This window comes from Lolium rigidum, chromosome 7, assembly GCF_022539505.1.
Source record: "Lolium rigidum isolate FL_2022 chromosome 7, APGP_CSIRO_Lrig_0.1, whole genome shotgun sequence".
Lineage (NCBI taxonomy): Eukaryota > Viridiplantae > Streptophyta > Magnoliopsida > Poales > Poaceae > Lolium > Lolium rigidum.
Window position 1 is genome coordinate 342,570,532 of NC_061514.1, and position 27,191 is coordinate 342,597,722.

At 43.6% G+C, this 27,191-nt stretch overlaps 2 protein-coding genes and 2 non-coding genes across 4 annotated transcripts; all 4 read left to right on the forward strand.

Annotated features, from left to right (window-relative positions):
* Positions 1 to 8,386: 8,386 nt before the first annotated feature.
* LOC124677243 (transcription factor BHLH062-like) lies at positions 8,387 to 10,495 on the forward strand. The gene is made up of 4 exons (XM_047213241.1): positions 8,387 to 8,439; positions 8,993 to 9,111; positions 9,572 to 9,699; positions 9,858 to 10,495. The coding sequence occupies exons 1-4, from the start codon at positions 8,387 to 8,389 to the stop codon at positions 10,317 to 10,319; spliced, it is 762 nt and encodes a 253-aa protein (XP_047069197.1). The 3' UTR covers positions 10,320 to 10,495.
* A 3,092-nt stretch (positions 10,496 to 13,587) lies between these two features.
* LOC124676700 (40S ribosomal protein S9-2-like) lies at positions 13,588 to 17,419 on the forward strand. The gene is made up of 3 exons (XM_047212742.1): positions 13,588 to 13,688; positions 15,461 to 15,842; positions 16,925 to 17,419. Exons 1-3 carry the CDS (start codon positions 13,661 to 13,663, stop codon positions 17,100 to 17,102), a joined length of 588 nt encoding a protein of 195 aa, XP_047068698.1. The 5' UTR covers positions 13,588 to 13,660; the 3' UTR covers positions 17,103 to 17,419.
* LOC124679945 lies at positions 16,152 to 16,242 on the forward strand. The gene has a single exon (XR_006995360.1). It is a non-coding gene; the product is annotated as a small nucleolar RNA Z161/Z228 (small nucleolar RNA).
* Positions 16,336 to 16,424, forward strand: LOC124679949. Its single transcript, XR_006995363.1, has one exon. It is a non-coding gene; the product is annotated as a small nucleolar RNA Z162 (small nucleolar RNA).
* Positions 17,420 to 27,191: the final 9,772 nt, after the last annotated feature.

The window sequence follows — 27,191 nt, forward strand, 5'->3', positions numbered from 1 at the left end:
TATGCACCCCTACATCATAGGGTCACCAACTACGACCCAAGAATCCGACCCCTTAAAGATGAGGTCAGGCTGCAACACAAAACTCCAACTCAACAAAGATGAGGTTAACCGTGTCTATATTAGTTGTTTTCCCTTTCCAATATCATTGTAGATAGACAAAGGATCAAAAACCATTACCGTATCTGCCACAGTTTGAGCGATTTTTCTGTTTGGAAAAGCTGATCATTTTATGAGCTTTGCAAATATCCCAAAATATGTCATTGTACCATGCTACAAGCTACGAAATCCATTACGCTCTTGTGCGCAACTCCAAGGTGGTCATAGTTTTCCCAATCAAATTTACATGAATAATCTTGTAACCCTTCTCCACATGGATTGTTCATAATGTTTTGAACCTAAAAAGATGTGATCTATTAACAATATATGCTTGACCATAAAGGCGCAACCCCCATTCTAAGAAAAAATCATTTGAGAAACTTGGAAGTGTACTCTCTTGTGTGATTGAGCCTAGAAACATTTATGCATTATCAAAGATTTATCCGTGCCAGACTTACCAACAGGTCTAATCTTGTTTTATAATTTGTCATCAGTAGGTTACCTCGTCGTAAAATAGCTATTGACTTACTGTTTTACTTCATCTATAAATAAATGAATATAAGATATCCGCATCCGTTCTAAATCGAGTACACCCATTCCATACTTGTATTCATATTTTAGTAACATCTCTATTCATATTTGCATTTTAAAAAAAACACGAAAATGAGCATTACCAGATTCACATCCGATCAGTTCCTACACCCATATTTAATATTGTACACATAACAATTTTTATTTTCTGCGCTTACACTAGGTTTAAGTGATTTATTTTCTAACAAGTATTTTCATGTCCTTGTTCTATAGCTGGCATGCAGCTTTCTGCCTTTCTCCCTCGCAAAAAGTTGGGATGTTAGAGTTTCGAGTGTTAGCTTTAGATCTATTATGAAACTTTATGATGATTGTCATACGAGATACGAGGGCTTAGAGTCTCCACCGCCTTTCTTAAAATGTGTACTTTTTACAATTTTCTCCCATGCAAGATTTTTTTTAAAGACAATTAAGCATGCGCAATATACATGAGAATCTACTAGTGTTTTTTTTTGAAGTGAGAATCTACTAGTAAATGTGAATGAACAATGCAAAGCAAAGCCCTTACTAGAATCGTGTTTCGCGTTTTTTGTGAGAAGGATCGTTTTGTATCTGGTTTAAGGAACTAAAACAAAAAGGAAGGACGAAGGTTCATGGTAAACTGGAAGTTTGGTTTTGTGCGGAGAGATTATATTATAAACCTAGAGGCTACGCCGCAGTTTTTCAAGGTCGGGATATCTAGTTTCGCGTTTTGCATCAAGGTTTTTTTCTGCATGAAGTACTGCCAAAGACAAAGTTGCCACGCTGGGCCAGCGCCTGCCACGCTCCCCCACTTGCCACGTGGTCCAGTGGCTCGTGCCCGCCACGGCACCACGCCCTCATCCAGTCATCCCCACCTGCCATGGGGCTGAGTCCACGCACAAGCCACACGCCCCCGCCCACCACCATCTCGCTCACCTTCCGGCGCCCCACGATTCGGCCACACCACGCGCCTCCACCGCCGGTCGCTTTCTCCCTCCCGATCTCCTCTACTTAGCTCTTATGAGAAATCCTGTAAGAATAAAACATTAGGTCATACCTCATGAAAAATTTCTTTTGGCACAATCAAACACAACCCATCTTCCTATAAGATTCAACTAAACTCAATCCTATGCTTTTCGTATTCCTATGATTTTTCTATCATATGAATCAAAGGAGACCTAACATCTGTAATCATATATGCATTTTTTTAAACATGAAAAAGGGCATTACCACATTCACATCTCATCAGTGCCTACACCCACATTTAATAGTGTATACATAATAATTGTTTTTGTTCCGTGCTTACACTAGGTTTAGGCGTTTTATTATGTAACATTTTTTTTCATGTCCTTGTTCTATAGTCAGCATGTCGCTTTCTCCCGCTCAAAGAAGTTGGCATGTTATAGTTTTGAGTATTATTTTTAGATTTAAATGACACTTTTGATGATGGACAGATGAGGGCTTATAATCTCTATGGCCTTCTTAAGATGTGTACATTATTGCAATTTTCTTCCATGTACAAAACATTCAAGATATTAAACACGTACAATGTATGTGAGGATATACTTGTAAATGTAAATTAACTATGTGTGTTGTATATGTCAACTACATGTTTTATTATGAAATAGTAGTCATAGATCTCATCAAATAAACTGAAATGACAACGCCCAAAATAAAACCGTTAAGATAACTATAAATTGCATTTCTTACTGGATTTATCCTGTAGTTTGCATGTCAATATAATACGGAATAGAATATACTTTATTTCATATAATCATGTGAAAAGAACCTACCAAATCAGCACAAACAAAAATCAACACCACTTCACTTACAAACAAACGATCAGTTCCACAATCCAGTATCAGTTCATGATCAACATTTTATAAACCGGATAAAATCATGTACAAATACATCCAATGTTAGATTGTTGTTTTTATGAATATAACATTTATGTTAGTTTATAAATTTAAACCAGATTGAAGATGTTTATCATGCAACTTTCGTAAGGCAAGTAGGGGCATTGGTGAGTCACATGAGTCCCGGACATTGTATGAGTAATGTGTAAGTTATTGCCACAACAAAAGTAGTACAACAACAATTGCAAAGAATCAGAATGTTGTTCAGAAATTGAAGTGTCACACATCAATCTCACAAGCGAACATAATATAAGCCGCCCAAAAAGAATCAATCCCATGTTATGCACACTATATGAGAGGGCTCGCAATTGTATTTTAACGAAAGTATATAGGGTTCCATGTTCATATGCGCATACCATGGCGGGGAACTACGATAGACTAGGATTCCGAGGCAGCAGGAAGGGCACCTCCACAAGGAAGGGGTTCAGGAGAACTTGTTTTCTTCAGTGAACTCCGCATCCATATGGACCCCTGAATCCGACCCCTTGAAGACGAGGTCAAGCTGCAACTCAGAACTCCAACTCAAAACTCTAACTCAGCCAAGATGAGATCAATCGTGTCCATATTAGTTGTTTTCCCTTTCCAATGTCATCGTAGATAGGCGAAAGATGGACAGTCAGTATAGTATATGCCACAGTTTGAGCGATTTTTCCGTTTGAAAAAGCGGACCATTTTATGAGCTTTGCAAATATCCCAAAATATGTTATTGTACCATGCTATAAGCTAAGCAATGCAACACACGACTTGTGCACAACTCCGAGGTGCTCATAGTTTTCCCAATCAAATTTACCTGAATAGGCTTGTAACCCTTCTTCAGATGGATTGTTCATAATGTTCAGAAACTAAAAAGATGTGATCTATTAACAATACTTGAATAAGCTTGTAACCCTTCTCCTCTATGTGTACTATACTTCTTAATATTTTCTCCCATGCAAAAAAAAAATTCAAGATAATTAAGCATGCACAATATACATGAGAATGTACCAGTAAAGGTGAATGAACAATTTAAAACAGGAAACGACTGGGACGAAACCTTATCCCCTCCCGCGTCGCTGCCACGAGCGATCGGGAGGAAACCCTAGCCGCCAGAGCCCGCAGTCTCCTTCTCCTCCCCTCTCCTTGCCACCACGCACGCTGACGAGCGAAGCCTGGTCGGTGTCGGCGGCGGCGGGGCTCTCTCTCCCCTCGCTCGACGGGGATGGCGCGGGATGGCGCGGTCGAGGGGCGGTATCGGGCTGGCGTGTGGCGCGGCGGCGAGCACGGGCGGTGGCGTCGTCGTGCTGGGGGACTGCGTGGAGGGCTTCGCGGGGGAGGGCCTAGGATGGTGGCGGTGGTTGCTGCCCTGCTCCAAAGGCTGCATGTCGAGGTTGCTGGTAGGGAACTGGAGGTTCTCCTCGTGGCGGGTGGCGACGGGCGTTGAGGCTGAGCGAGGATGTCCGGCTAGCCGCGACAGCGGGCGGCTACGATGCGCGTGCGCTGCACGGCCGGATGCGTGGAGGTCACGTGAGCCCCCGGTATACTTCTGGTTGCCGGCGGCGGGTGGCCAGACCGCCCTCTCCAGTTCCGGCGCATCGTTGTCGTGATGCAGTCATCCCTGATGGCGGCAGCAACGTTCAATTCTTCCAGCACATTGGCGGGGCGGTTGCAGGTTTGCCGAGGTGTTGCTGTCCGGACGAAAGTCCTACTCCTGTCGGAGTCGACGCCGGCGACACCTACAGGTGCCGCTACCTTCTTGATGGCGGTGTTTCGGGGACTTCTAGTTCTTCCTTGGTCAGGCTATGCTTTTCTACGGGGGTAAACCCCAGAACTATAAAGGTGTTACAAAATCCTATAATATTTCCAGAAACGTGCCCGAAAGAGTGGAGGTACCAACAAAAACCACTCAACTCCCTGTTCAAAGGAAGAGGGGGAGAAGTACGACCACATAACATGATTCAGCTTCTCGCAAGCAACAAAGGAAACAAAGGAAGAAACCCTCTGAACCTGCACTCAATGACTGGGACATCGGAAAACCATGACTGAATCGTATTGGAAAATCACGACCAGTCAACAAGGGTAAATGAAATTTCCACAAACTATATAGATTCTGGAGAATCTTACAATCGTAAGTCTATAATTGTCGACATATATTTCTCAACTGCAGTTGCAAACAACCTTCTAAATGATCATGATCCAAAGACCATGGTAGAGTGTGAGAAACACTCCGACTGGCCTAAATGGAAGGATGCAATCCAAGTTAAATTAGCCTCGCTCAATAAAAGAAAGGTATTCAGTGAAGCAATACCTACACCTCCCAGAGTTTTCCCTGTGGGATTCAAATGGGTTTTCGTCCGTAAGAGGAACGAGAACAATGAGGTGGTGAGATATAAAGCAAGGCTTGTAGCCCAAGGTTTCACGCAGACCAGACATTGATTTCAATGAAACATATTCTCCAGTAATGAGTGGTATTACTTTTCGATACCTTATATCTATGGCAATACAAAATCGTCTATCTATGCAGTTGATGGACGTGGTGACCGCTTACCTTTACGGCACACTTGATTCAGACATATACATGAAGGTTTCTGATGGAATCCCAATTCCGGATCCAAACGCAAAACGCAACACATATTGTGTAAAACTAAATAAGTCTCTATACGGCTTAAAACAGTCGGGACGCATGTGGTACAACCGACTTAGTGAGTTCCTTTTAAAAAAGGGATACTCCAACAATGATGATTGTCCATGTGTTTTTATCAAAAAGTCCAAAACTGGATTTTGCATTATTTCAGTGTATGTTGATGATCTCGCACAAGATATTGATGAAGCACGCAATCACCTAAAGACGGAATTATGAAGGATTTGAGTAAAACCAAATTTTGCTTAGGGCTACAACTTGAGCACCTTCCCTCAGGTATTATGGTTCACCAAACCGCCTATATCCAGAAAATATTGGAGAAATTCAATATGGACAAATCATATCCATCCAAAACTCCCATGGTGGTTCGATCTCTAGACGTAGAGAAAGATCAATTTAGACCAAGGGATGATGGAGAAGAGATATTGGGATCTGAAATTCCATATCTCAGTGCTGTTGGAGCGCTCATGTATCTTGCAAATTGCACCAGGCCTGATGTTGCATTTGCAGTGAACTTACTAGCTAGACATAGCGCAACTCCTACAAAACGCCATTGGGATGGAGTAAAGAATATCTTTCGATATCTCCAAGGCACAAAGGATCTTGGCCTATTTTATCAATTTCGGAAAAATCTGGATATTGATATGATTGGCTATACCGATGCTGGCTACTTATCTGATCCCCACAATGCCAGATCACAAACCGGTTTTTGTGTTCCTACATGGTGGGATAGCCATCTCATGGAAGTCTTCTAAACCGACCCTAGTGGCTACATCCACCAATCATTCTGAAATAATCGCCTTATATGAGGCATCACGCGAATGCGTATGGCTTCGCAGGATGATAAACCACATACAACAATCATGTGGTAAACGTTCTATCGAATCTCCAACCATTATCTACGAAGATAATGCTGCTTGTGTTAATCAGATGCAAACGGGTTACATAAAGAGCAATATCACTAAACATATTGCACCTAAATTGTTTTATCCTCATGAATTACAAAAGAGTGGGGATATAAACATCTTGCAAGTTAAATCATGCGATAATCTCGCTGACCTATTCACAAAATCTCTACAAGGTTGGGTGGTTAGGAGGATGGTTGTATCCCCAGCCCACCAGAGTTCAAATCCCAGGTTTGACATCTGTGTGTCTCATAAAGGCGGAATATTCATTCAGTGGGAGGCGACGTTCCCGTCGACAGCGAGGCGCCTGTGGTGACTTCGTCAATTTCAAGATCCAATCCGCCGGCTCGGTCTTCCGGAGGTGCTCATAGGGGTAGGGTGTGCGTGTGTGCGTTCATAGGGGTGAGTGTATGCGCGTGTATGTGAGCGTCTGCGTTTGTACTGTGTTTCTCAAAAAAAAAAAATCTCTACAAGCCTCAACATTTGAAAAATATGTTCGTGGAGTTGGTATGCGACGACTTCGTGATTTGCAAGGCTCAGGGGGAGTATCTCTCTGAATTATAACCCATTCAAACATTATATTACACTCTTTTTCCCTTTTATGAGTTTACTTACATGGTTCTCATTAAGGTTTTTAATGAGATAATATCAACACAAGAATATATGTCATACCTCTTATTTTCCCCATCGGGGTTTTTAACGGATGTATTAGGACATATTAATTGTCATCCAAACTTAACAATGAGTTTTATCCTTTTAAGGTTTTCTCATATAAGTTATCAAAGAGACAATGATCATTATATGTTGTATCATTTTCTTCTTATTTTTCCCACCGGGTTTTAAAGGAGTTTTCACAACATATCAAATACTATTCTCCTCATATTTTCCCCACAGGGTTTTTTTGGGAGTTATTCAAGAAAATATACGCTTATGATCGAGACCAATATTCTCAAGACTATAAAAGAAATAAAGACATACGAGAAGCAACTTTGTACAAGGGGGAGTGTTAAGATTCAACAGACGCCCCCTACGGAACCAACTTGAAGCAAACCATCATTAGCAACTGTCATTAGTTTAGGCATGTGTTAATTATGTCCAAAGCGCCGTACAGACGCATGTATCCGTACGGACGCCTTCTCGTACGCCAAGAGGTATCTCTGCCTGTACAAGACATGGGCGGATCCAATGTGTTAGCCAAGGGGGGCAGTTGCCCCCACTCAGTTTTTAGTCTCTTTGTAATATGTATGGCTAAATGGTGATTTGCCCCCACTTAGCAAATATTTTTGCCCTATTTGGCACATCTCTGCCCCCTCTAAGAAAGTTTCCTGGCTCCGCCCCTAGTACAAGATGTCCCAAACTCCTGTATAAATAGGGCTTTGCCCACAAGCAATAGATCACAAGTTTCTTACTCTCAATCTTTGAGTTCTAAAACTCTCTTTGAACCTAGAAACATTTGATGTATTAGAGAAGATTTATCCGTGCCAGGCTTATCAACATTTCCAAGTTCCAACTGGTGTAATCTTGTTTTATAATGTGTCATCAATAGATTGCCTCACGTCACATAGCTATTTTTTTTTGAAAGTACATCACATATATAGCTATTGAATTACTGTTTTTGCGGAGATTATAATAAACCTAAAGGCTACGCCGAAGTTTTTCAAGGCCGGGATATCTAGTTTCGCGTTTTGCATCAAGGTTTTTTTGTCTGCATGAAGTACTGCCAAAGACAAAGTTGCCACGCTGGGCCAGCGCCTGCCACGCTCCCCCACTTGCCACGTGGTCCAGTGGCTCGTGCCCGCCACGCCACTACGCCCTCATCCAGTCACCCCCACCTGCCATGGTGCGGAGTCCACGCACAAGCCACGCGCCCCCGCCCACCACCACCATCTCGCCCACCGTCCGGCGCGCCCCACTATTCGGCCACACCACGCGCCTCGGCCGGGATCCCTCCACCGCCGGTCGCTTTCTCCACCGGCTTCTCCCTCCCGATCCTCCTCTACTTAGCTCTTCCCCTCCCCTCCCGTCTCCCTCTCTCCTCTCCCCCGCCCACCCCTCGCGCAATCAACCAGAAGAAACCCTCGAATCGGAGCCTCGCGCGCCCTCAAGCCTCGACCCTACCCTGCTGCAATCGGAGGCGATCGTCTTCCAGGTTTGGGCCGTTAATTGCTTCTCTGAATTGTTATTTTTCTGATTGCTTGATGTCCTCCCGGTGCTGGATTTTGGGGGTGCGGAGGAGAACTGATTGAGTACCTTGGTTTTTCTCCGCACGCAGGGGAGATACCGGATCGAGCTTCAAGCTAACCATGGTGCCCAGGGACGCGGTGAATGCAGCCGTCGGGAGGAGCCTCGTCCAAGGGTGAGTTCTCTCTTCGCTTTTGTCTTGACGACAAGAAAAAATGAACTGGCTTGCCCCTATATTGTGATTGGTTTGAGTTTCCTTAGGTCTCAGCCAAATCGAATCACACAACTATTTTCCGAGGAACTTCTAGAATTATCTGCACCATTTCCAGTTGACCAAGTGTGGATGTTCAGCACTAAATAAACAGTCCCTCTTCCTTAGCAAAATTACAACCTACTTGGAGTGGGTAATCCTGTGGTTATAGAAGAGCAATCTCTACTTTCAGCGCTACAAACTTAATCCCAACTTAATTCATGCGAAACTGTTACTACTAATATCTGATATGGTATGGTCAACTTCTCCTGCACAGCTTGTGCCAGAAAAAAGGCACATACCAACACACTGCTTCGGTCGTGCATGTGCGGTTTGCACAACGTAGCTACCCAGTTGAAAACGTCAAAAAAAAAAAAAATCTCCTGCACAGCTTGGTAGTTTTGTTTTTCTTCCATTCCGTACTGATTACTGAAATCATGTGGTTGGATGCTTCCGCTCATGCTTCAACATCCTGCAGGTCCGTCATAAACAACAAGTGTGAGAAGAAGGCTCCCAAGAAAATCCACAAGTCGGAGAGGGAGAAGCGAAAGCGGGGCACGCAGAATGACCTCTTCAGCGAGCTCGGAGCCATGCTAGGTACGTGTATCCTACTACCAGCACAAAACATCAAGCTGCGGCAACATGGTTTCAGGTTGAATTACAGCATTTGAAACTTTCTATACGCTGCCATCCCACCCAGTTCAGTCCTAGTACTTCGCACTTCAGCTAGAGGCACAAGTATGTGGCCTTGCGGGGTGGTTACCACTATCTAAAATTCAGCATGATGGTCATCCAAAATTTAGGTTCATTTTAGAACAGAGCGAGAGCTCACTTAACAGCCAGCAGGTATTTAGATTGTATTCACAAATAACCTAGCTTTGTACCTTTGACCATGCAAGAAAAATTGCACCTCGTGCACATATTTCATCACTTATTAGCATCCCCATGTTTCTCACGCTCCCACATGTTTATGATTTGTTGTCTCAAATCTACAGCTGCATCATTTCACATATGCATTTATATATTTTGTGAAGCAACATGAACACCTCCTTTTCAGAACCAGATAGGCAGAACAGCGGGAAGGCATCTGTCTTGGGTGACACCACACGGATACTCAAGGATTTAGTTTCACAAGTGGAATCTCTTCGCAAGGAGAATATCACACTGAAGAATGAATCTCACTATGTAAGGTCTTTCGATCCAAGAAATTCTAGTCAATCTGCTGCAAAGTTACATCATCTAATAAACACAAACTGATCTATGCCATTTTCATGATTCAGAAAATACGTTTCCTTGCGCTTAATCACTAATTCAATATCCCACTTTCTCATGATGCAAAATAGGTTGTACTGGAGAGAAATGAACTGCGTGATGATAACAGTATGCTTCGCAGCGAAATCTTGGAGCTTCACAACAAGCTTAGAGTGCATCAGCAAAGCGACCCTATTTGGAGCCAGGATAGTACAAGATCAGCTCTTGCAGCATCTTATCCCACAAGCAGAGTGTTCCCAGTACAACATTCTCCACATTTACCAGTCATCTCTGCGACGACACTTCCTCCGCAACCTGCTGCCCCACCACGAGAGCTACAGCTCTTCCCAGAAGTTTCATCTGCATCCACTGAAGACAGCGAACTGTCACAAGACCAGGGGCTTTCAAATAGTGTTGCAAGGCCTCAGGCACGGTACCCGACTCCAGCCGTGGTGTTATTGCCAGTAAACCAATTCCCAATCCTTCCAAGAATGGGAGAGGAGCAACAGTATAGTAGTGGCACTAGTGAGGAACATGGCCTACACCGGGTTTAAGTACATAATGTAATTCACTTTACAGCTTGGAAAAGTTTCTTTGTTTGAGTGGGGCGGGTGTCCAACAGATAGATTTGTGGCTGTGCATGTAAACTCTAATTTTTTCTTTTCTTTTCTGAATGGTGGTCTTAATTGGTTAAATAGGTGACAATAAAAAACAACGTCTTACAGCTGAACGTGTATACCATAGATGTACATCTATGGATCACTGTCAGAAAAACTAATCCTGATGGCGATACACTCTCAGTTACCTGTGTAAACTTACCTTTGATTAATTCAACGATTTGTGGCTAGTATACATTTGGATATGAACCTGTTGGCACATACATATTCTTGCGGCAAGATTTTTGCAGAATAGGAAACCAATACCATTCACTGATAACATCATCTAATAAGCACGGACTGATCTATGCCATTGCTCAGAAAATACACTTCCTTCCATCTATAATTCATTATCTCACTTTTCCTCATGATGCAAAACAGGTTGTACCGGAGAGAAATGAACTGCGTGATGATAATAGATGCTTCACAGCAAAATCTTGGAGCTTCACAACAAGCTTAGTGCGTCAGCAAAGCGACCCTATTTGGAGCCAGGATAGTACAAGATCAGCTCTTGCAGCATCTTATCCCACAAGCAGAGTGTTCCCAGTAAAACATTCTCCAAATGTGCCAGTCATCACTGCGAGGACACTTCCTCTGCAAACTGTAATCACCGAGCAAAGCTATGCTGCCCCACCACGAGAGCTACAGCTCTTCCCAGAAGTTTCATCTGCATCTACTGAAGACAGCGAACTGTCACAAGAACAGGGGCTTACAAATAGTGTGATACGGCCTCAGGAACGGTACTCAACACCAGCTGTGGTGTCGTCGCCAGTAAACCAATTCCCAATCCTTCCAAGAATGGGAGAGGAGCAACAGTATAGTAGTGGCACTAGTGAGGAACATGGCCTACACCGGGTTTAACTGTTTAAGTACATAATGTAATCCACTTTACATCTTTGAAAGTTTCTTAGTTTGAGTGGGGTGAGTGTCCAACAGATAGATTTGTGGCTGTGCATGTAAACTCCAATCTTTTTTTTTTCCGAATCTTGGTCTTTACTGGTTAAATAGGTGGCAATAAAACCACGTCTTACAGCTGAATGTGTATATGATTGCTGTACATGTATGGATCACTGTCAGCAAAACTAATCCTGATGGCGATACGCTGTCAGTTACCTGTGCAGAAGTATATATTTTTGCATTAACAGTCCCACCGTAAGATCAGTTTGTGGTGGTTGCTCCAATTCAGCAAGGTTAGGCATCTTAGGAAGACACTTCAATGGAGCTGCAGCCTGCTTCTTTCTTGTCCATTACCATTTTTTGCCCTCCTGAATCCCTGACGTGTGCTATCTCATCCCAGCGGCCTTCCAATGCGTATGCGTTCGACAGCAGAATGGTATCTGACGGATGGTAATTGCCCATCGCATCTAACTGGGCCTGGACCATCCTCCCCAGCTCAACATTGCCATGGATTCTGCAGGCTGCAAGCAAAGTTCTCCATGCCATAGCATCACCATGGGAAGATAAAGTTCTTATTAGCTCATAAGCTTCATCCAGTTGCCCCGCCTTTCCCAGGAGATCGATGATGCAACCATAGTGTTCAGTGTCAGGAGACAGGCCATACTGCCGGACCATGCTCTCTAGGTGCTTCTTCCCTTCAAATACCAGCCCACCATGGCTACAAGCATTCAGCACCGCAAGAAAAGTTACCTCGTTAGGAGCCACACCGTCTTGTTCCATTGCGCGAAACAGGGACAGTGCAGCTCCTGACTGTCCGTTAACCCCCAGTCCCATGATCATTGCAGTCCATGCCATCACATCCCTATCGCGCATTGCGTAAAAAATTGCAGTCGCCTCATTGGGGTACCCGCACTTGAAGTACATATCCACGAGCGATGTTCCTAGTGCGGTGTCAAGCTCAAGGCCAAGCTCCAGGGCAAGTTCGTGGACGCGACGGCCGGCTGCTGTTGCCCCAGATGCTCCACACGCAGAGAGCACACCCACAAGAGTACCAGTGTTTGGTCTCACTCCCTCCTGTATCATCCTATGCACCAAGCCCATTGCCTCCTCAATTTGCCCAGCCTTTGCACAGCTATCCACCATGCAATTATACAGCACCAAGTCCCTCCTCGTCGCCTCTTCGAAGACCTTCTTCGCACACCCAATATCTGATTTCCTAAAGTACATCCCCTCCATTGCTGCCACCACCTTCATATCCTTACAGAGCCCCGTCTTGATGCCGAACCCGTGGACCGACTCCCCTCGCCACCCGCATCCAACCAAGGCGACCACTGCCGCCGCGCTCACGTCCACACCACCGCACCTCATAGCGCCGAACATCTCCACCGCAGCACAGATCTCCCCTGCCCTGACATAGCTCCCGATCATCGTGTTCCACGACACGGCATCCCTGTCCGGCATTTCGTCGAACATCCTCCGCGCGATCGCCATGTCCCCGAGGCAGCAGTAGAAGTGGCACAGGACGTTCCCGAGGCTGACGACGCCCGAGAACCCGTACCGCAGCAGGAGCGCGTGGACCTGCCGCCCGAGCGAGGCCGCCGCGCCGTCGCGCGGGTTCTTGGCGCAGAGCGCGACGAGCGGCTGGAAGGCGAACTCGTCCAGCGCGGGGAGGCGCGCCCGCGCGGAGGCGAGGACGGCGAGGGACGCGGTGGCGGCGGAGGGGAAGGAGGGCGCCGCGGAGAGGGCGCGGAGGATGGCGGTGTGGTGGAAGAGGGTGGGGCGCGGGATGGCGGCGAAGAGGGAGAGCGCGTAGGGGAGCGGCGCGAGCGGGGAGGCCAGGAGCCTGGCGGTGGGCAGCGCGTGGTGCGGGAAGAGCGAGGCCTTGATCATGGCGGCGTGGAGCTGGAGGAGGTGGACGGGCCGCGTCGCCGACCTGAGCAGCGCCGTGATCGTCATGACCGGCGGCTTCCCCGGCGGCGGCATGGCTCGGCCGGGCGGCGCGCGCGGACGCGCGGTGCGGTGTGGGCTGTGTCACGTTTGCTATATTTTTTTTTGGGAGAAAAGCTCGCAGTGTCCGGATCACGGCTTTTCGCGCCATGGGCCGCATTTGTCTACCTTTGGTTTGAAAGCCCAACTGGCCTTGCAAAAGCCGAGAAGACAGAAATTTCAAAGCCCGGCCCAGCTAATCTAAGCTAGGTTTAACCCATATAAGATCTCTCTTCTCCCTCGATTGCGCCTCTACTAGTCCACACCTCCACCGGCGGCGGTCAGCTCGACGACCCGCGCCATCATCCTGCGGCAAGCTCGACGATCCGCGCCATCCTGCTGCTGCGGCGGCAGCCATGGTGCACGTCAACTTCTACCGCAACTGTAAGCCCCATTTCCTTCCTCCGTACGCTCGTGACTTCGTAACGTGAGTTGCGCTTGCTGAACCATGTCTCCCTGGACCGATCGAAATCTGTGCAGCTACTCTCACGGGGAGGAATCTGTTGTTTCCATATGGATTTTCAAATGCTCAACTTTTGTACTCGTTTCTGGTTTTGATCAGGAATTCAGGATGAACTAGACACCTAGTTCTTGCTGGCAATTACGATGTTTAGATACGGAGTACTTCAAATTAATTGCAAATTGGGTTATGAAAATATAGTTTTTTTTTTGTTGTATTCCAATACGTTAGTCACCGAGCTTAGGTCAATGTGGCTTCACGAGTCCATCTAAATTGCCCATATTCGATGACGGGCTCGGTGCATACGTAAGTTTTGGTTGTACTGTTGCTCAAGAATGTAGACTCGGCACACCCAAGTTCGTTATCTGTTTGACTATTGGGCAGTGTGATGTTGATGTGAAACTTCTTAGCTCTAGCCAGACAACAATATTTCCTTCTCTTTGCGTTTCAGTGGTTAATCCATGTCTTTGCTAGATTTCACTTGGACGAAATGAGGCTGCTTTCGCAAAAGATACGCAGCGTAATGCCTTATCCAAATGGTATTCCTTGTTGAAACCCCGACTGCACTGGGGAGAAGCTAAAATGCTAACTATCACTATTTCTTGCAATATTTCGTTTTGTTGTATCTAATTACTAAACTTTAGACTGTAGAGCTGCTTTATACTATACAGTACACACACTGAAGGCTTCTGGGGTTTTGACCTTTAGGCAGTGACGATGACATGAAACTATTTAGTTGTAGCTGTGATTTGAAAACCATAATATTACTGTCGGTTACTTGACGTTGTACTGTTTAATTAATGCCTTTCTCGCTAAACATTTTGCTCTATTATGCTATATATATATATACGTAATTGCTATTTATTTGGTGTTGCAAGTAGTTTATGATGATGTTGTACTATCTTATTAATAATTTTTAGAATGCAGAGTTAGTTTTATACTCTACACACTGAAGGACAGCTACTTTCATGGGGAGGAATCTGTTGTTTACATATGGATTTTCAAATGCTCAACTTTTGTACTCGTTTCTGGTTTTGATCAGGAATTCAGGATGAACTGACACCTAGTACTTGCTGGCAATTACGATGTTTACATACTTTAAATTAATTGCAAATTGGGTTATGAAAATTCAGTTTTTTTGTTGTATTCCGATACGTTAGTCACCGAGCATAGGTCAATGTGGCTTCACGAGTCCATCTAAATTTGCCCATATCCGATGACGAGGTCGGTGCATACAGCATACGTCAGTTTAGGTTGTACGGTTGCTGAAGAATGTATGCACGGCACACCGAAGTTAGCTATCTGTTTGACTATTGGGCAGTGTGATGTTGATGTGAAACTTTTTAGCTCCAGCTGCGAGTTTAAAAATATAATATTTTCTTCTGTTTGCGTTCATTGGTTAAGCCATGTCTTGTTTGCAAAATATTTGAATATGTTGTATCTAATTACTAAATTTTAGAATGTACAGTTGCTTTATATTATACACACCGAAATCTGCTGGGGTTTTAACCATTAGGCAGTGATGATGACACAAAAACTATTTGGTTTTAGCTGTGATTTGAAAACCACAATATTACTGTCAGTTACTTGACGTTGTACTTAATGTGTTTCTTTCTGAGCATTTTGATCTATTATGTTATATGTAATAGCTATTTATTTGGTGCTGCAATTAGCTTATGATGATGTTGTGCTGTAGATGGGAAGACTTTCAAGAAGCCAAGGCGTCCATATGAGAAGGAGCGTCTTGACTCTGAGCTGAAGCTGGTCGGCGAGTACGGTCTGCGGTGCAAGCGCGAGCTGTGGCGCGTGCAGTACGCTCTGAGCCGTATCCGAAATGCAGCAAGGGAGCTGCTCACCCTGGATGAGAAGAACCCCCGCCGCATCTTTGAGGGTGCAGCGCTCCTCCGTCGCATGAACCGCTACGGTCTCCTCGCTGAGGACCAAAACAAGCTCGATTACGTGCTCGCCCTCACTGTCGAGAACTTCCTCCAGCGCCGTCTCCAGACCATCGTCTTCAAGAATGGCATGGCCAAGTCAATCCATCATGCTCGTGTCCTTATCAGGCAGCGCCACATCAGGTAAGTTTATCCACCCCCACTCTTCCCTTGCATGCATATCAAAATTTACAGGGGAATGTGCTAGTTAATGCTATCATATTCACTGATCTGTAATTCAGATTTAGATCTTGACATTCATTGTCTTTCTGTCCCTTGCATTTTTGCGTTTCACTGCAAAACTGCAATAGATCGTGTGTGGAGGAATGTTGGAATGTAGATTGGCAGTTTAGATGCTAGTTTTCCAGATTTTGGTGTCAGCATTGTTATACTTTTTGGCTGGTGGATCTATAGACTTTTAGGACACAGGAGTGGTGCCCATGTGTTTTGGGTGGGGCATATGATGAGAATCTGTTTGCAAACTCATGACGGTCGTCTGAGACACTTTGTGTGTCATGTTGCAATCATATTTTATCTGATGTCCCTCACTCTTGTTCAACTTGGGAATATGTTGTTAACCTTGATGAATCTCTCCGTCGCTGTTATCTTGGTTATCGTAAAATATCTACATGTTTTCTACGGCACAATAAGGATTTATCTAATCTAATGCATCTTCAAGGTTGGAGTACCAATTATTCTTTTCTGTTCTTTTCATCCTGATGCCCTATTTAGCTGTTGGCCTCTTTATTTCTTTTGATGTGCTATTCTGTTGTTTTTTTAATCTTTAACTTGATAGTTCATTTATTATCGTTCTTTTTCTGTACTGCTTGGATATGTGTTTGTTTGTTGCCTTTGTCTTTTCATCATCTATTGGCATATGCCAAACCATGGCGTACAAATAGTTTACAAGTTTCTTTGAATTTATATTTGTTGATTTACATACGTGTGAAAAGTAGGAACTTATACACAACTTATGTTGTTCTGAAGGTTAATTTCCTTGTTGTAGTTTAATTATGTACTCACATTCATCGTACTTGAACCGATCCTTCTACTCAGCTGAGGCACCAGACTTACGATGAGTTGTTATTTGTTGGATCATGCATGATAATAGTGAGGTGGTCATATCTGTTGGTATATGTTAGGCATATATAACCGTCAGCATTAGGCATTTCTTGAGTGCTATTTTTATCCTTTGATATAACTGCTGTATTGTTCTTCTCCCACAGGGTTGGAAAGCAGCTCGTCAACATTCCTTCTTTCATGGTGAGGGTTGACACTGAGAAGCACGTCGACTTCTCACTTACCAGCCCACTTGGTGGTGGCCCTGCTGGAAGAGTGAAGAGGAAGAACCAGAAGAAGGCCTCAGGTGGGGGTGGCGGCGACGGCGAGGAGGAGGAAGAGTAAAAAGAGCTCAACCTTTGCTCTGCAGTACTTAGTGGAAGAAACTGTCAAAACTTCAGTTAAGATAACGTTGTGGAACTTGCAACAGGAAGTGGATGAAACTTTGATTTGAGCTTAGAATCATAGAGGTGAAGAGCTTTTGTTGCCTTGGAATCTAGCTTTGGGTACCCAACTTATGGTGTTAGTTTTGCTTTGTTAGATATCAGTGGGTGAACATGCCAACTCAGTGACACTTGCTTAATTTGAAGCCTTGGGTCATTTCGTGAACTACGTCGATTGTATGCTGGTCCATTGAAGTATTCGACCTTACTCTGCCGCAAGTGTGAGCTGTGTTGTCTCTCTCTTTTGTTTGAGAACAGTACTAGTCAGGGCATCTAACGTTGTATATGATGCCCTCCATAGGGGGCCTCACAGCGTTTTGAGCCTCTCAGCCATTGATCTTACCTTATTAAATCTGGGCCGTCCGTTGTTTTTACCGCGCCAGTATAAAAGAGGTTCCCGAGAAACCCTAGTCGCATTCGCGCCCTCCCTTCGCGTGCTGCTCGCGAGAGGCGGCTGCCGGCTGGCGCCGCTCCGCCTTGCTGGCCGCCCTGTCCTCCCCTCCCCTGGCGTCCCATCCTCCGGCTGCTCCTATGGGCCAGCGCCGCTGCCTCCCCGCCTCCTCCCCGCCGCCTTTTCCATCCTGCTACAGCAACAGAGGAGACGCGGGTCTCCACGACGGCCGCCATGGCACAACGGGGCGGGGCTTGGGGAAGGGCTGGCCTAGAGGAGGAGCAAGGTGGATGAGGACCATCGTGACGTGGCCATGCCTTCTCCTCCCAGCTCGGCCAAATTGGTGAGTTTTTGGGGCGGATTTTGGTTGTTCTTTCCACGATTCCTTCTCCTGTTCTTGATACGATTTGTATTGTATTGGTTTGTGATTTGTTCCTTTCTCGCTAAAAAATGCTATTCTATGTTTGTGCGTGTTAGGACTGCTGAGATCCGTGGGCGAGCTATGAATTAGACCACCTATGTTGAAATTTCTCGGATCTTGAGTTTTCTCACGTATGTGCTACTCCGATCCGTGTGCAGTTTGGTAGATGGAATTGAAGTGCAGATGACGGCGGAGCAGGAAGCCTTCCACTCCTACAGGATTACCAAGAATTTTCTTTTCACCCAATTTATATCATGGGTTCTATACTTCTATTATCTATTGGAATTATTTTTACTCTAATAGCTTCTGGTGGTTTGTATGTACGAGGTTTGCCTACGAAATAACACCGACCATACTACAAGTATCTTCCTATATAAGTGCCTACGAAATAACACCAACCATAAAGGCATGTTGCCATTGGAAACAAAATGTATACTCTATTTTTGACTTTGGTCGACTGAAATCATGGCTTACAAATCAACATCACAGCCTCTTGGACACATAAGATGTGTTCTCCCTGATGTTTTCAGGTCAAATTCATTCACCCTGATGCTTCATGTGATTTACTTATGACCCTAATGCTACGAATTCTGAATCCTACACATGTCTACCAAATATTCTTAATTTAGTCTCCTTAATTAGGTTTGTATGTACTGAATATACTGCAACTAGAGGAAAACTTTTCCTAGAAAACTGAAAGACTCATGCAAGATGTTAAAATAATCTTAGCTTTATCTTTTGGGTAATATCAGTACCACTTCGGTGATAATCTTACTTTTAACTACACGTATACTATTAATAGTTCTGAGCTAACTAAGATGTTGTACAAGCCCGAGGCAACCTTGCTTGCAAAGATCATAATTTCCGATATAGTAGTATGGAACTATTAGCATCTAAATGAAGGTAGTGTCATTTAAATGAAGCCAGCGTGAGTGTCAACAAGTGATGTAATATCAGTAATTTTGCACTCTCTTCTTTGCCTAACTTCAGCTCTTTTTGGAAGAAATAACTTACCTATTTTTTATTCTTTAGTATGTATCTCGCACTCAAGGCACTGGATTCTGGGTTGCTTGCCAAGATGATTGGCATAGCATGACTCCTGTCAGAGGTGTTTTGCTTCTACTCCTGGATTTATGCTGCATAGCTGTTGATAAAGCTACTATATAAGAAAACTGCACAACAAATACTTGTAGAGAGCGAGAGATACAGGTATATGACCGCAGTTCTGTATTTCTACTCTTTTGTGCCATGGGGATAGATCATTGTTCAGTATCTAAGAAAGATGTTTGTTACTTATGCAAGCTTATATTTCATGAATTCAAACTAATTCTTTGACTATTTGTGGTGCCTGCTAATTATTCTATGTGGAAGTTGCTAAGTGTTTGATCCGAACATTTACCTCTTATGTGAACAAAATTATGTATCTACTATTTGTTGCACATAAGCCATTATTATTTGGTTGGGCTTGCTGAATGTGATATTCCACATGGTAAATAATGAATATGGTGTAGCAAAGTTTTACTTGGAAATACACACTTGCAGATTCACACATATGTTAATATTGTGCAAAGGATGCTGCGAGGCAACAGTTAGTTGAAACGTACACAAATTCCTAATAGCAGCTGACCATTTTCTTCACTTGATTTAGTAGTCTCCAGGTCATAAAAGATTTAGTTGCTTTTGCCTCCCTTCACGTTGAGTTATCGGTGCAATTACCTTAAGGCGACTGTTATTTTGTGTGGTTGAAACAAGTTGTTGCTAATTTTGCCTGCTGTTATGTATTTGCATCGGCTTCTAACCTTGATGTTGCTAAAGAGAATTCTTTGTCGTTTCTTATATATGCAGGCTGGTTTAAACAATGTATAATGGTTTGTGCCAGTCCACAGGTGTATTCTTCACGTCCAAAGAATCTCATTTATATGTTCTATTATGTGTGGCACAAGAATTAAAGGTTACTAGGTGATGAAGTTTTTTATTTTAGCCTTATCTTCTGCTGCCTTATTAGAGATTCCGTGTTTTAGCCTGTAGTAGGAAACACCATATGAAACTTGGCAATTTTTTGTTTTGTTGATACTACTGCAAAGAAGCTTAGTTGTCCGCCCAAGAAAGACGATCAGTAAAAATTAGCGAGTGGTTCACGGTGTAGTTACCGAGAAAACTAATTGGCATATCTATAGTGTATTGGTTTCACCGGATATGTTGGATTCCTATATGTGTTTGTGTTTTTCCGGACGTTCCGATATATGTGTGCCTAAGGATTATCTCTAAGATATAAGTTTATATGCATGTTCGGGACCCCTGAGCTCACGAGATTGAGGTGGCAAGGTCGGATCTCCCTCTTTTCCATGAAATTGACCCGAAGGACCCATTGAAAGCATTGGAAATTTGAACAATGTACTGCGTGGTTTAATTATCCAGAAGGCAAGGTCTTCTTGGTATATTTCTTTCCAAATTTCCAATTTGAACAGATATATTTCTTTCCAAATTTTATCTATTTTGAAGACCAAAATGCACAAGATAATTGCTTTCAATATATTGCCTTGTAATAAATACTAAGGGAAGAACAACGTACCAGGTGATGATGCAAGGATTGACATCTGCTTGGTAGCTCTGTAGATTGGTTGCCCTTTATTCATTCTTTGCGGCTCTCCTTTTGCCACCATCTACTTCCACCGAGGCATTCCTCTTCATTCTATAACAAGATGGTGTTCTCTAGCGAGGAAGATGTGCCCTGGCTGCTGCTTCACGTGTCAACATGTGTGTCCTTCACTGGCAGGTGATGCTTCTCTGTTGTCTCCCAGTACCGTATGTTCGCTTTATATGTGTGATCTTCACTGGCAGATGAGGCTTCCCTATTGTCGTTCTTCAAGTGCTCCGTTTATGCGCCCAATACGTATGCTGCCCGTAACACAGGTCCATTAGTTAGTTAAAAGTCTACGCTGACTTTGGTAAAAAGGAAAGTAAAATTGGGACATAAATGGCTTACAATATTCTGCAGAATAAAAATTGATATACACATTTTACAGAATCCAAGATATGCAAGACCAGAATTGATGACTTTCTGCTTCCTTCATTCATTATCTACTGTCATTGCCCAAAAAATATTCCTTTCAGTGCCTCATAACTATTGTTTCTACTCCTGTGAACTTTGCACATGTGAATAATTGTTATTAGACTGCTTTGACTGTTGGTTTAGGACTTAGTGCTATTTCAGGTGTTGTGTCATGTTAGTTAGAATGTTTCTGCTAATTATCCTTCTAGACTGAACTTACTAAGTTTGTTGTTTCAAATTAAATTTGGAATTACATTAGGACAGACAATACCACGCATTACATTTGTTTCTATCTAATTTGCCCCTATTTGTTCTTTTACAGCTTTACTGATTTTTTTACTTCTAAATACATCCTATCTAGGTGAGTGTTCTAATCTGAACTCATCAGTTTACCTTTAGGGTGACGAGGCCGTGTCATTTTTATTCTAGAATGTAGAATGTGGTTTGGAACTGCATCCATCTGAAAGTTAAGCCACGCACACAATGCTTCACAGGTACAGGAAACAATTGTTGAATTAAGAGACTGGTTTAGGAATACAAGCAAAATTCTACATTGATTCTTTGGTTTATATACTTTTCTGTAAAGTAGTGTCAGAAAATGTGTCTATTCAACTTTCCTGTCCTTTTCCGTAATAATCATGTTATTCTTTAGAATATAAATTATTGTCGACTCGGAGTTTCTACCCAGCCTAATTAAGATGCATGAAATCCATTAGTGTTGTATTTCATTTGCATAGCATGATTTGAGCACATCAATATTATGTGATTCCTGACTCCAAGATATCCTTGGCTGCGAATGTGTTCGACTTCAGATTTCTTAGAGTTGCTTTCTCAGCGCTTCACCTGAACGACATATCATATCTTCATTAATAGGTTAGATTCTCGCTGTGTTCCTCTTTCCATTTTCAACTACTGAATTTACTTCATATGGTAGTGCTAATTAACACCTCTAGATTTTTTTGATGGTAAACTATTTGTTCTACCAACTGTTGCCAGATAGGCCTAACTTCACACATTATGGTGTTTTTGGCAAAATGGCCAGCATAGCTAATGTAGCTCTTTCCCCAGCATTCTGCATTGCTTAGGTGCAATCTTTAAGCCCTTGTGGCTTGAGAGTTTATCCATATATTTATTTAAAGGAAGAGGTGCAGAAGCAGCAGTAGGTAATTCTATGGTAACCATCGCACAGTAATATACCTATAATCTTTTTAATGGGTACAATATAAAAATAAGACCCTTTGGTATCCATATGGGTAAAGTTATTCAGCTTTGAGTTTTAGTATGCAGCCACTATTTCAGTTCGAGATTTTATCCATATATTTATTTAAATGAAGAAGTGCGAAGCAGTTGTTAATTCTATAGTAACCATTGCACAGGTAATATACCTATAAACCTATAAACTTTTTAATGGGTACACTGCAAAATTATGAATCTTTGATCTCCGTATGGGTGAAGCTATGTAACTTTGAGTTTTCGTATGCAGCAGCTATTTCAGTTTGAGTGGTTTGGCTAGATGGGACATTGAGTTCACATTGTTGTAATTATTTGAGTTTGAGTGTGCACTTTTGTTGACAGGCAATTGGACAAGTACCGACCGTTGTTGGACCGACCGCACCTTATTGGGTCCTCGTCCGGAAGCACCACCCCTTTTAGAGGTGAGATACTCATCTTTAGAACGGAGAAACAGACAAAAGACCAAACACATCAAAGCATGCTTAATACATGTGAATTAGATTGTCGCTGAGCAATTGGGGAGAGGGAGAGAGCTTACATGTTATGTCGTTTCTCATGTAGTTTGTGCTAGGCAGCCTTGGACTAAACAAGGTTTGTGGGAATAAGGAAAATAAAAATGAGGTATCTATTAAACCATGGACAATCTTTTTGTTTATAGTTCTTCATACTTTAAGAATTTTCTTTAGAATTATTTTTGTAGTCGGGCATATATGGAAAAATACACCATATGGCGCGATATATTCTCAAAGCCCGAATAGTAGATGTTATATGCATTGTAGCTCAATTAAATGGTAGGGAGATTTTAACTAGCTGCCCTAATTTATTAGCATTCATGGTTAGGTTGCATTGATACTAAGCATCATGTACCTATTTTAGGCTATAAGTGGATTGTTCGTATGAAAATCTTTCAATACTTATTTGATATATTCAAGAGAAACGGTGCTGAACATTTAAATAGAAAACTTCTATTCGTCCTGAAGTAGTTTGTATAGATAAGTAGATAGTGTGAAAATCTGACTTATTGAAAAGTAATATTTAAAGTGTTGTGTTTTGAAGAAATAAAGTGCATCTCATTAATCTGTGTTTTGAGTCCGGAAAGCAAAGTTAAATGTGTATAATTTCCATGTACTGCAATTTGAATATTTGATGCTTATGTTCATTTGAATATCATGGTATGGTTTCATCTTTCATGGTCTGCTAGCGTACTTACAAAAATGTATTTTTTTAAATGATGCAGGGTTAGCTTAGTTGGCAATCCACAACAATGAAGCTTCGGATACTTATTCTAAACAGGGTTATATTGAAGTTTGAACATACCGGAGATCAACCGGCGAGAAGCATGTAACCAAAGAATCAGCCTAGAAGCAAGTATTTTGTCCAGGACCTGCAATGGAAAATATAAGACACTTATCTAGCACTGTATTCTATGTTAGCTCGAAGGAAAAACACTTAGTTAATATCGAGTACTGCTTTTTCGCAAAATAAAAGTAAAAATATGGAGTACCGCTGGACTACCGTAATATCGACATTCAACAATCTCTCTATAATTGTAAAAAGTACCTCTCTTGGTTTCCTATCATGCCTACTGCAAAGGGATATTAATGTTTTCATATACTGTTGAGTTCATACTACACTGTATGCTTATAAGTGCATATCAGTACAGTTAACTGGCGCTTCCTATCACCCAACAGTAGATACTTGATTGTACTTGCATATATATTTTTTTGACAGAAATTGTACTTACATATAGGTTCTTTTTTAAACACAGAACTTCTGATAATCAAATGTGCATGTCCGGGTTTGAGTGAAACTGGTAAATGACAGCGTTCTTGCTCTATATTGATGAGGACTATTGTTTTAAAAAGAATTCAAGGGTCGTGCAACTTCTTTCCCCAACTTTTTAAACGAATCGAGCTGAATCTCAAGAAGCCTTCCATAGCTAAATTAATAAACACAATCTCTCCTAAAATAGAAACAAGCTAAATCAATAAACCAGAAGGCAGCAGCTGCAGTTACTGTAGAAGCCTCCGACTCAGCGATGCACGCCGGTAGAAGCCTCCAATAGTCCGATTGATGATGACCAGTACAATGGGATCGCTGCATGTGTGTATTCTTAGCTAGGAGGAATACAGACTTTGCTGCACTCAAATTGAAATCCACCAATGGAGCGAAATTCAATGGGACGGGATGCACACAATTAGGAGAAAACAAAGGGGAAATATCCATACCAGGTCAATTCGGCACACCGACGCGCCGTTGTCCACCTCTGCGCTGCCCCGTGCGCAGCTGTTCCGCTCGCCGAGGAGCCTGGCTTGGTGAGCTGCGTGGAGGGCGGACGCGGGCGCGACCGGCCATGGCCCGGCGTGGTCGAAGATGGCGGGGCAGAGGAGTCGTATATTCAAGCGACGCGGGCTCCTTTAGGTGCAATCAACGATGGGGAAGGGTAGAAGAGAGCAACGCCAGTGGCGGCAGTAGCTATTGCGACGGAGACGACAACAAGGTTGTCAAGTACGTCGCCTGTTAGGGAGGCGGCGGTGGCAGCAGCTGGTGGGGATCCATGGTAGCTTATGCGAAACAACAGCTGGCCGAGAAAGAGACATAGCTTCAGGGGAGTGAGCGAGGGAGGAACAGGTGTCGGTTCGGGTAAGCCCGTGAGTTACGTGAGTATCCTAGAGCGTCCACCACAAGCGTCTAGTGTTGGAGAGGAAAAGACGGTAGCATAGTCTTTGCTTTTTTTAAATGTAGGTAGCGACCGAATTAAGCAGCTCACATTGCTAACTAGGTCGCTTAGAATATTGTAAGATTTTGTGGTATTTAGTCTTTTTTCGTTTGAGCGACTCCACATGCGGCTAGCGTTGTACTACATGCATGCTTGCTCTTATAATGCATGTGTTCTACTACTTCGTATAAGCGACACTCCACAAGCGGGTGGGGTTGTACATTACCTTACAATACAGGAGTTTAGAACGGGTGCCAGCGCTAAATTCTCCACAGCCAGAACAGAGAAAAAATCAAGAGCAGTAATCTTTTGATTTCCGCTAGAGCCTTGGAATTTAGCTCTTTTTTAGGGCATCCTTGAGGAGAGTTGTTGGGCACCGAGACCCTTTTCTTTCTACATGAGCAGTTTGACTAGCAGCGGGCACTATCTAGGACGCCAGGTTTTTTGTTTCATTCGAATTGTGTCAGCTAACTCCACAAAATTAATAAAAAAATTGACGCTGGGCAACAATCCTTTCCAAACAATAACTAAATTGGCGAACAAACTAGGCTTCCTTCTTTCCGACCAACACAATATGATCATTATACAAACATACTGTGATGAAAAAACAGAAACTCTAGATAGCTACGAAACAGAAAATAATCAAACATCAACGATAATATGCAAAGCTTCAATGTGTATTGAGAACCATATTGCCATTGTGTGCCCCTGGTTAGCCAAATTACCATGTCGCCATGTTCCTCCTTTCAACGAATTAAAATTCATTGTTGTTTAGTTGAGACCTATGAGTATGGCCTCTCGAAGGTCGCTGCGATCAACCGAAATCATCCCCAAATGAAGAAACGAACTGCACTAATCGGATAGAATGGGGCACGGAGTGCCACCCACGGGAGGAAATAGGTGGCGCTGACGGGCAGCAGTGGATGGAGCATATGGAGTAGAATTATTGAGAGAGAGAGGCGGAGCTTCAGAGTTCAGAGGGAGAGTGAGGGATGTTGTCTGCATTATCTGTTAGTGGTACTTTTCTGTACGCACGATGGTAAGAGTTACGTATTGGGGAATTGGACGCTTATCAACTTTTATTACCGACTGAACAAGTGATCAAGATTGCAAATTGGGGCTCTTAACTGATAATCTGATCCCCCCTCCCCCAAAGCAGAAGTGTCTACTCTAATGAGGGGAGCTGGAGCGTATCACCTAAATATGTGTTAGTGGAGTGTGGTTACTGGAATGGCTAAGCAATACATATATAACATCATTATCCTGTAACCTAAGCACAATGCCGATGAAAAAAAAAGCTACCACATTGTTTTCTACGATAAAATATTTCTATTTGTAATTTTCCGTGTTTCATCCTAAGTTCATCCTATTGACTTCATTTTCTATTACCGAAGAAACATATTATCATTTTTTCACATAATTTTTACAATCGATATATAAAGTGTGAATCGACACGAGTTTCACGGGATCGTGCGCCAAGGCGCACATCTAAATCTAGTGTACATTGATGGCGCTAGGAAGAGGTCGCTTGCAGTTGGCGCCTGGAGTGAGATCAGCGATGGAGCGTTATGTGTTGGCCCATCATTGTTTCCCAGTAAGCGCTCAACTAAGCGTCTGTGCATTGTACATGCCCTCAATCTGCCCTCAATCACCAGAGTAATACCTTAGGTTCTGTGTTGGGCAAAAATATTGTAACGGATACAGAGCGCCCACGACCATGGCTTCTGCACGAGACGCCGCCGCCGAGCTGATCTCCCTGCACCGGTCAGCTTCGCCAGCTCCGCGGACGGATCCGGAAGCTCCTCTGATCTCCCTGCACCGGTCAGCTCCGCCAGCTCCGCGGACGGATCCGGAAGCTCCTCCGCGTCCTCTCTTCATCAACCTCAAGGTCCGCCACTGCGCAGCTCCCGCGACCATAGCTGCTGCAGGTGACGCCGCGCCGCCGCCGAGCTGATCTCCCTGCACCGGCCACCTCCATCAGCTCCGCGGACGGACCCGGAAGCTCCTCCGCGTCCTCTCTCCGTCCAAGAGGGCGACCTTTGGCCGCTGCAGCCCTCTCAAAGCCCGCCGCTGCCGTCGCCGGGGTCGACGCGGCCGAGCTCTTCTTCCTCCACTCCTCAGCTCAAGCTTCTTGGGGAGGATGTAGGCAAGTTGCAGGTGAAGCCGGTGCTGGGC

Bases quoted from the DNA above. Each gene is read 5' to 3' on its own strand.
- LOC124677243 (XM_047213241.1), top strand. From the start codon at position 8,387: ATGGTGCCCAGGGACGCGGTGAATGCAGCCGTCGGGAGGAGCCTCGTC. The intron at 8,440-8,992 runs GTGAGTTCTCTC...AACATCCTGCAG, and splicing joins GGGAGGAGCCTCGTCCAAGG to GTCCGTCATAAACAACAAGT. The intron at 9,700-9,857 runs GTAAGGTCTTTC...GATGCAAAATAG, and splicing joins TGAAGAATGAATCTCACTAT to GTTGTACTGGAGAGAAATGA.
- LOC124676700 (XM_047212742.1), top strand. From the start codon at position 13,661: ATGGTGCACGTCAACTTCTACCGCAACT. The intron at 13,689-15,460 runs GTAAGCCCCATT...GTTGTGCTGTAG, and splicing joins CGTCAACTTCTACCGCAACT to ATGGGAAGACTTTCAAGAAG. The intron at 15,843-16,924 runs GTAAGTTTATCC...CTTCTCCCACAG, and splicing joins ATCAGGCAGCGCCACATCAG to GGTTGGAAAGCAGCTCGTCA.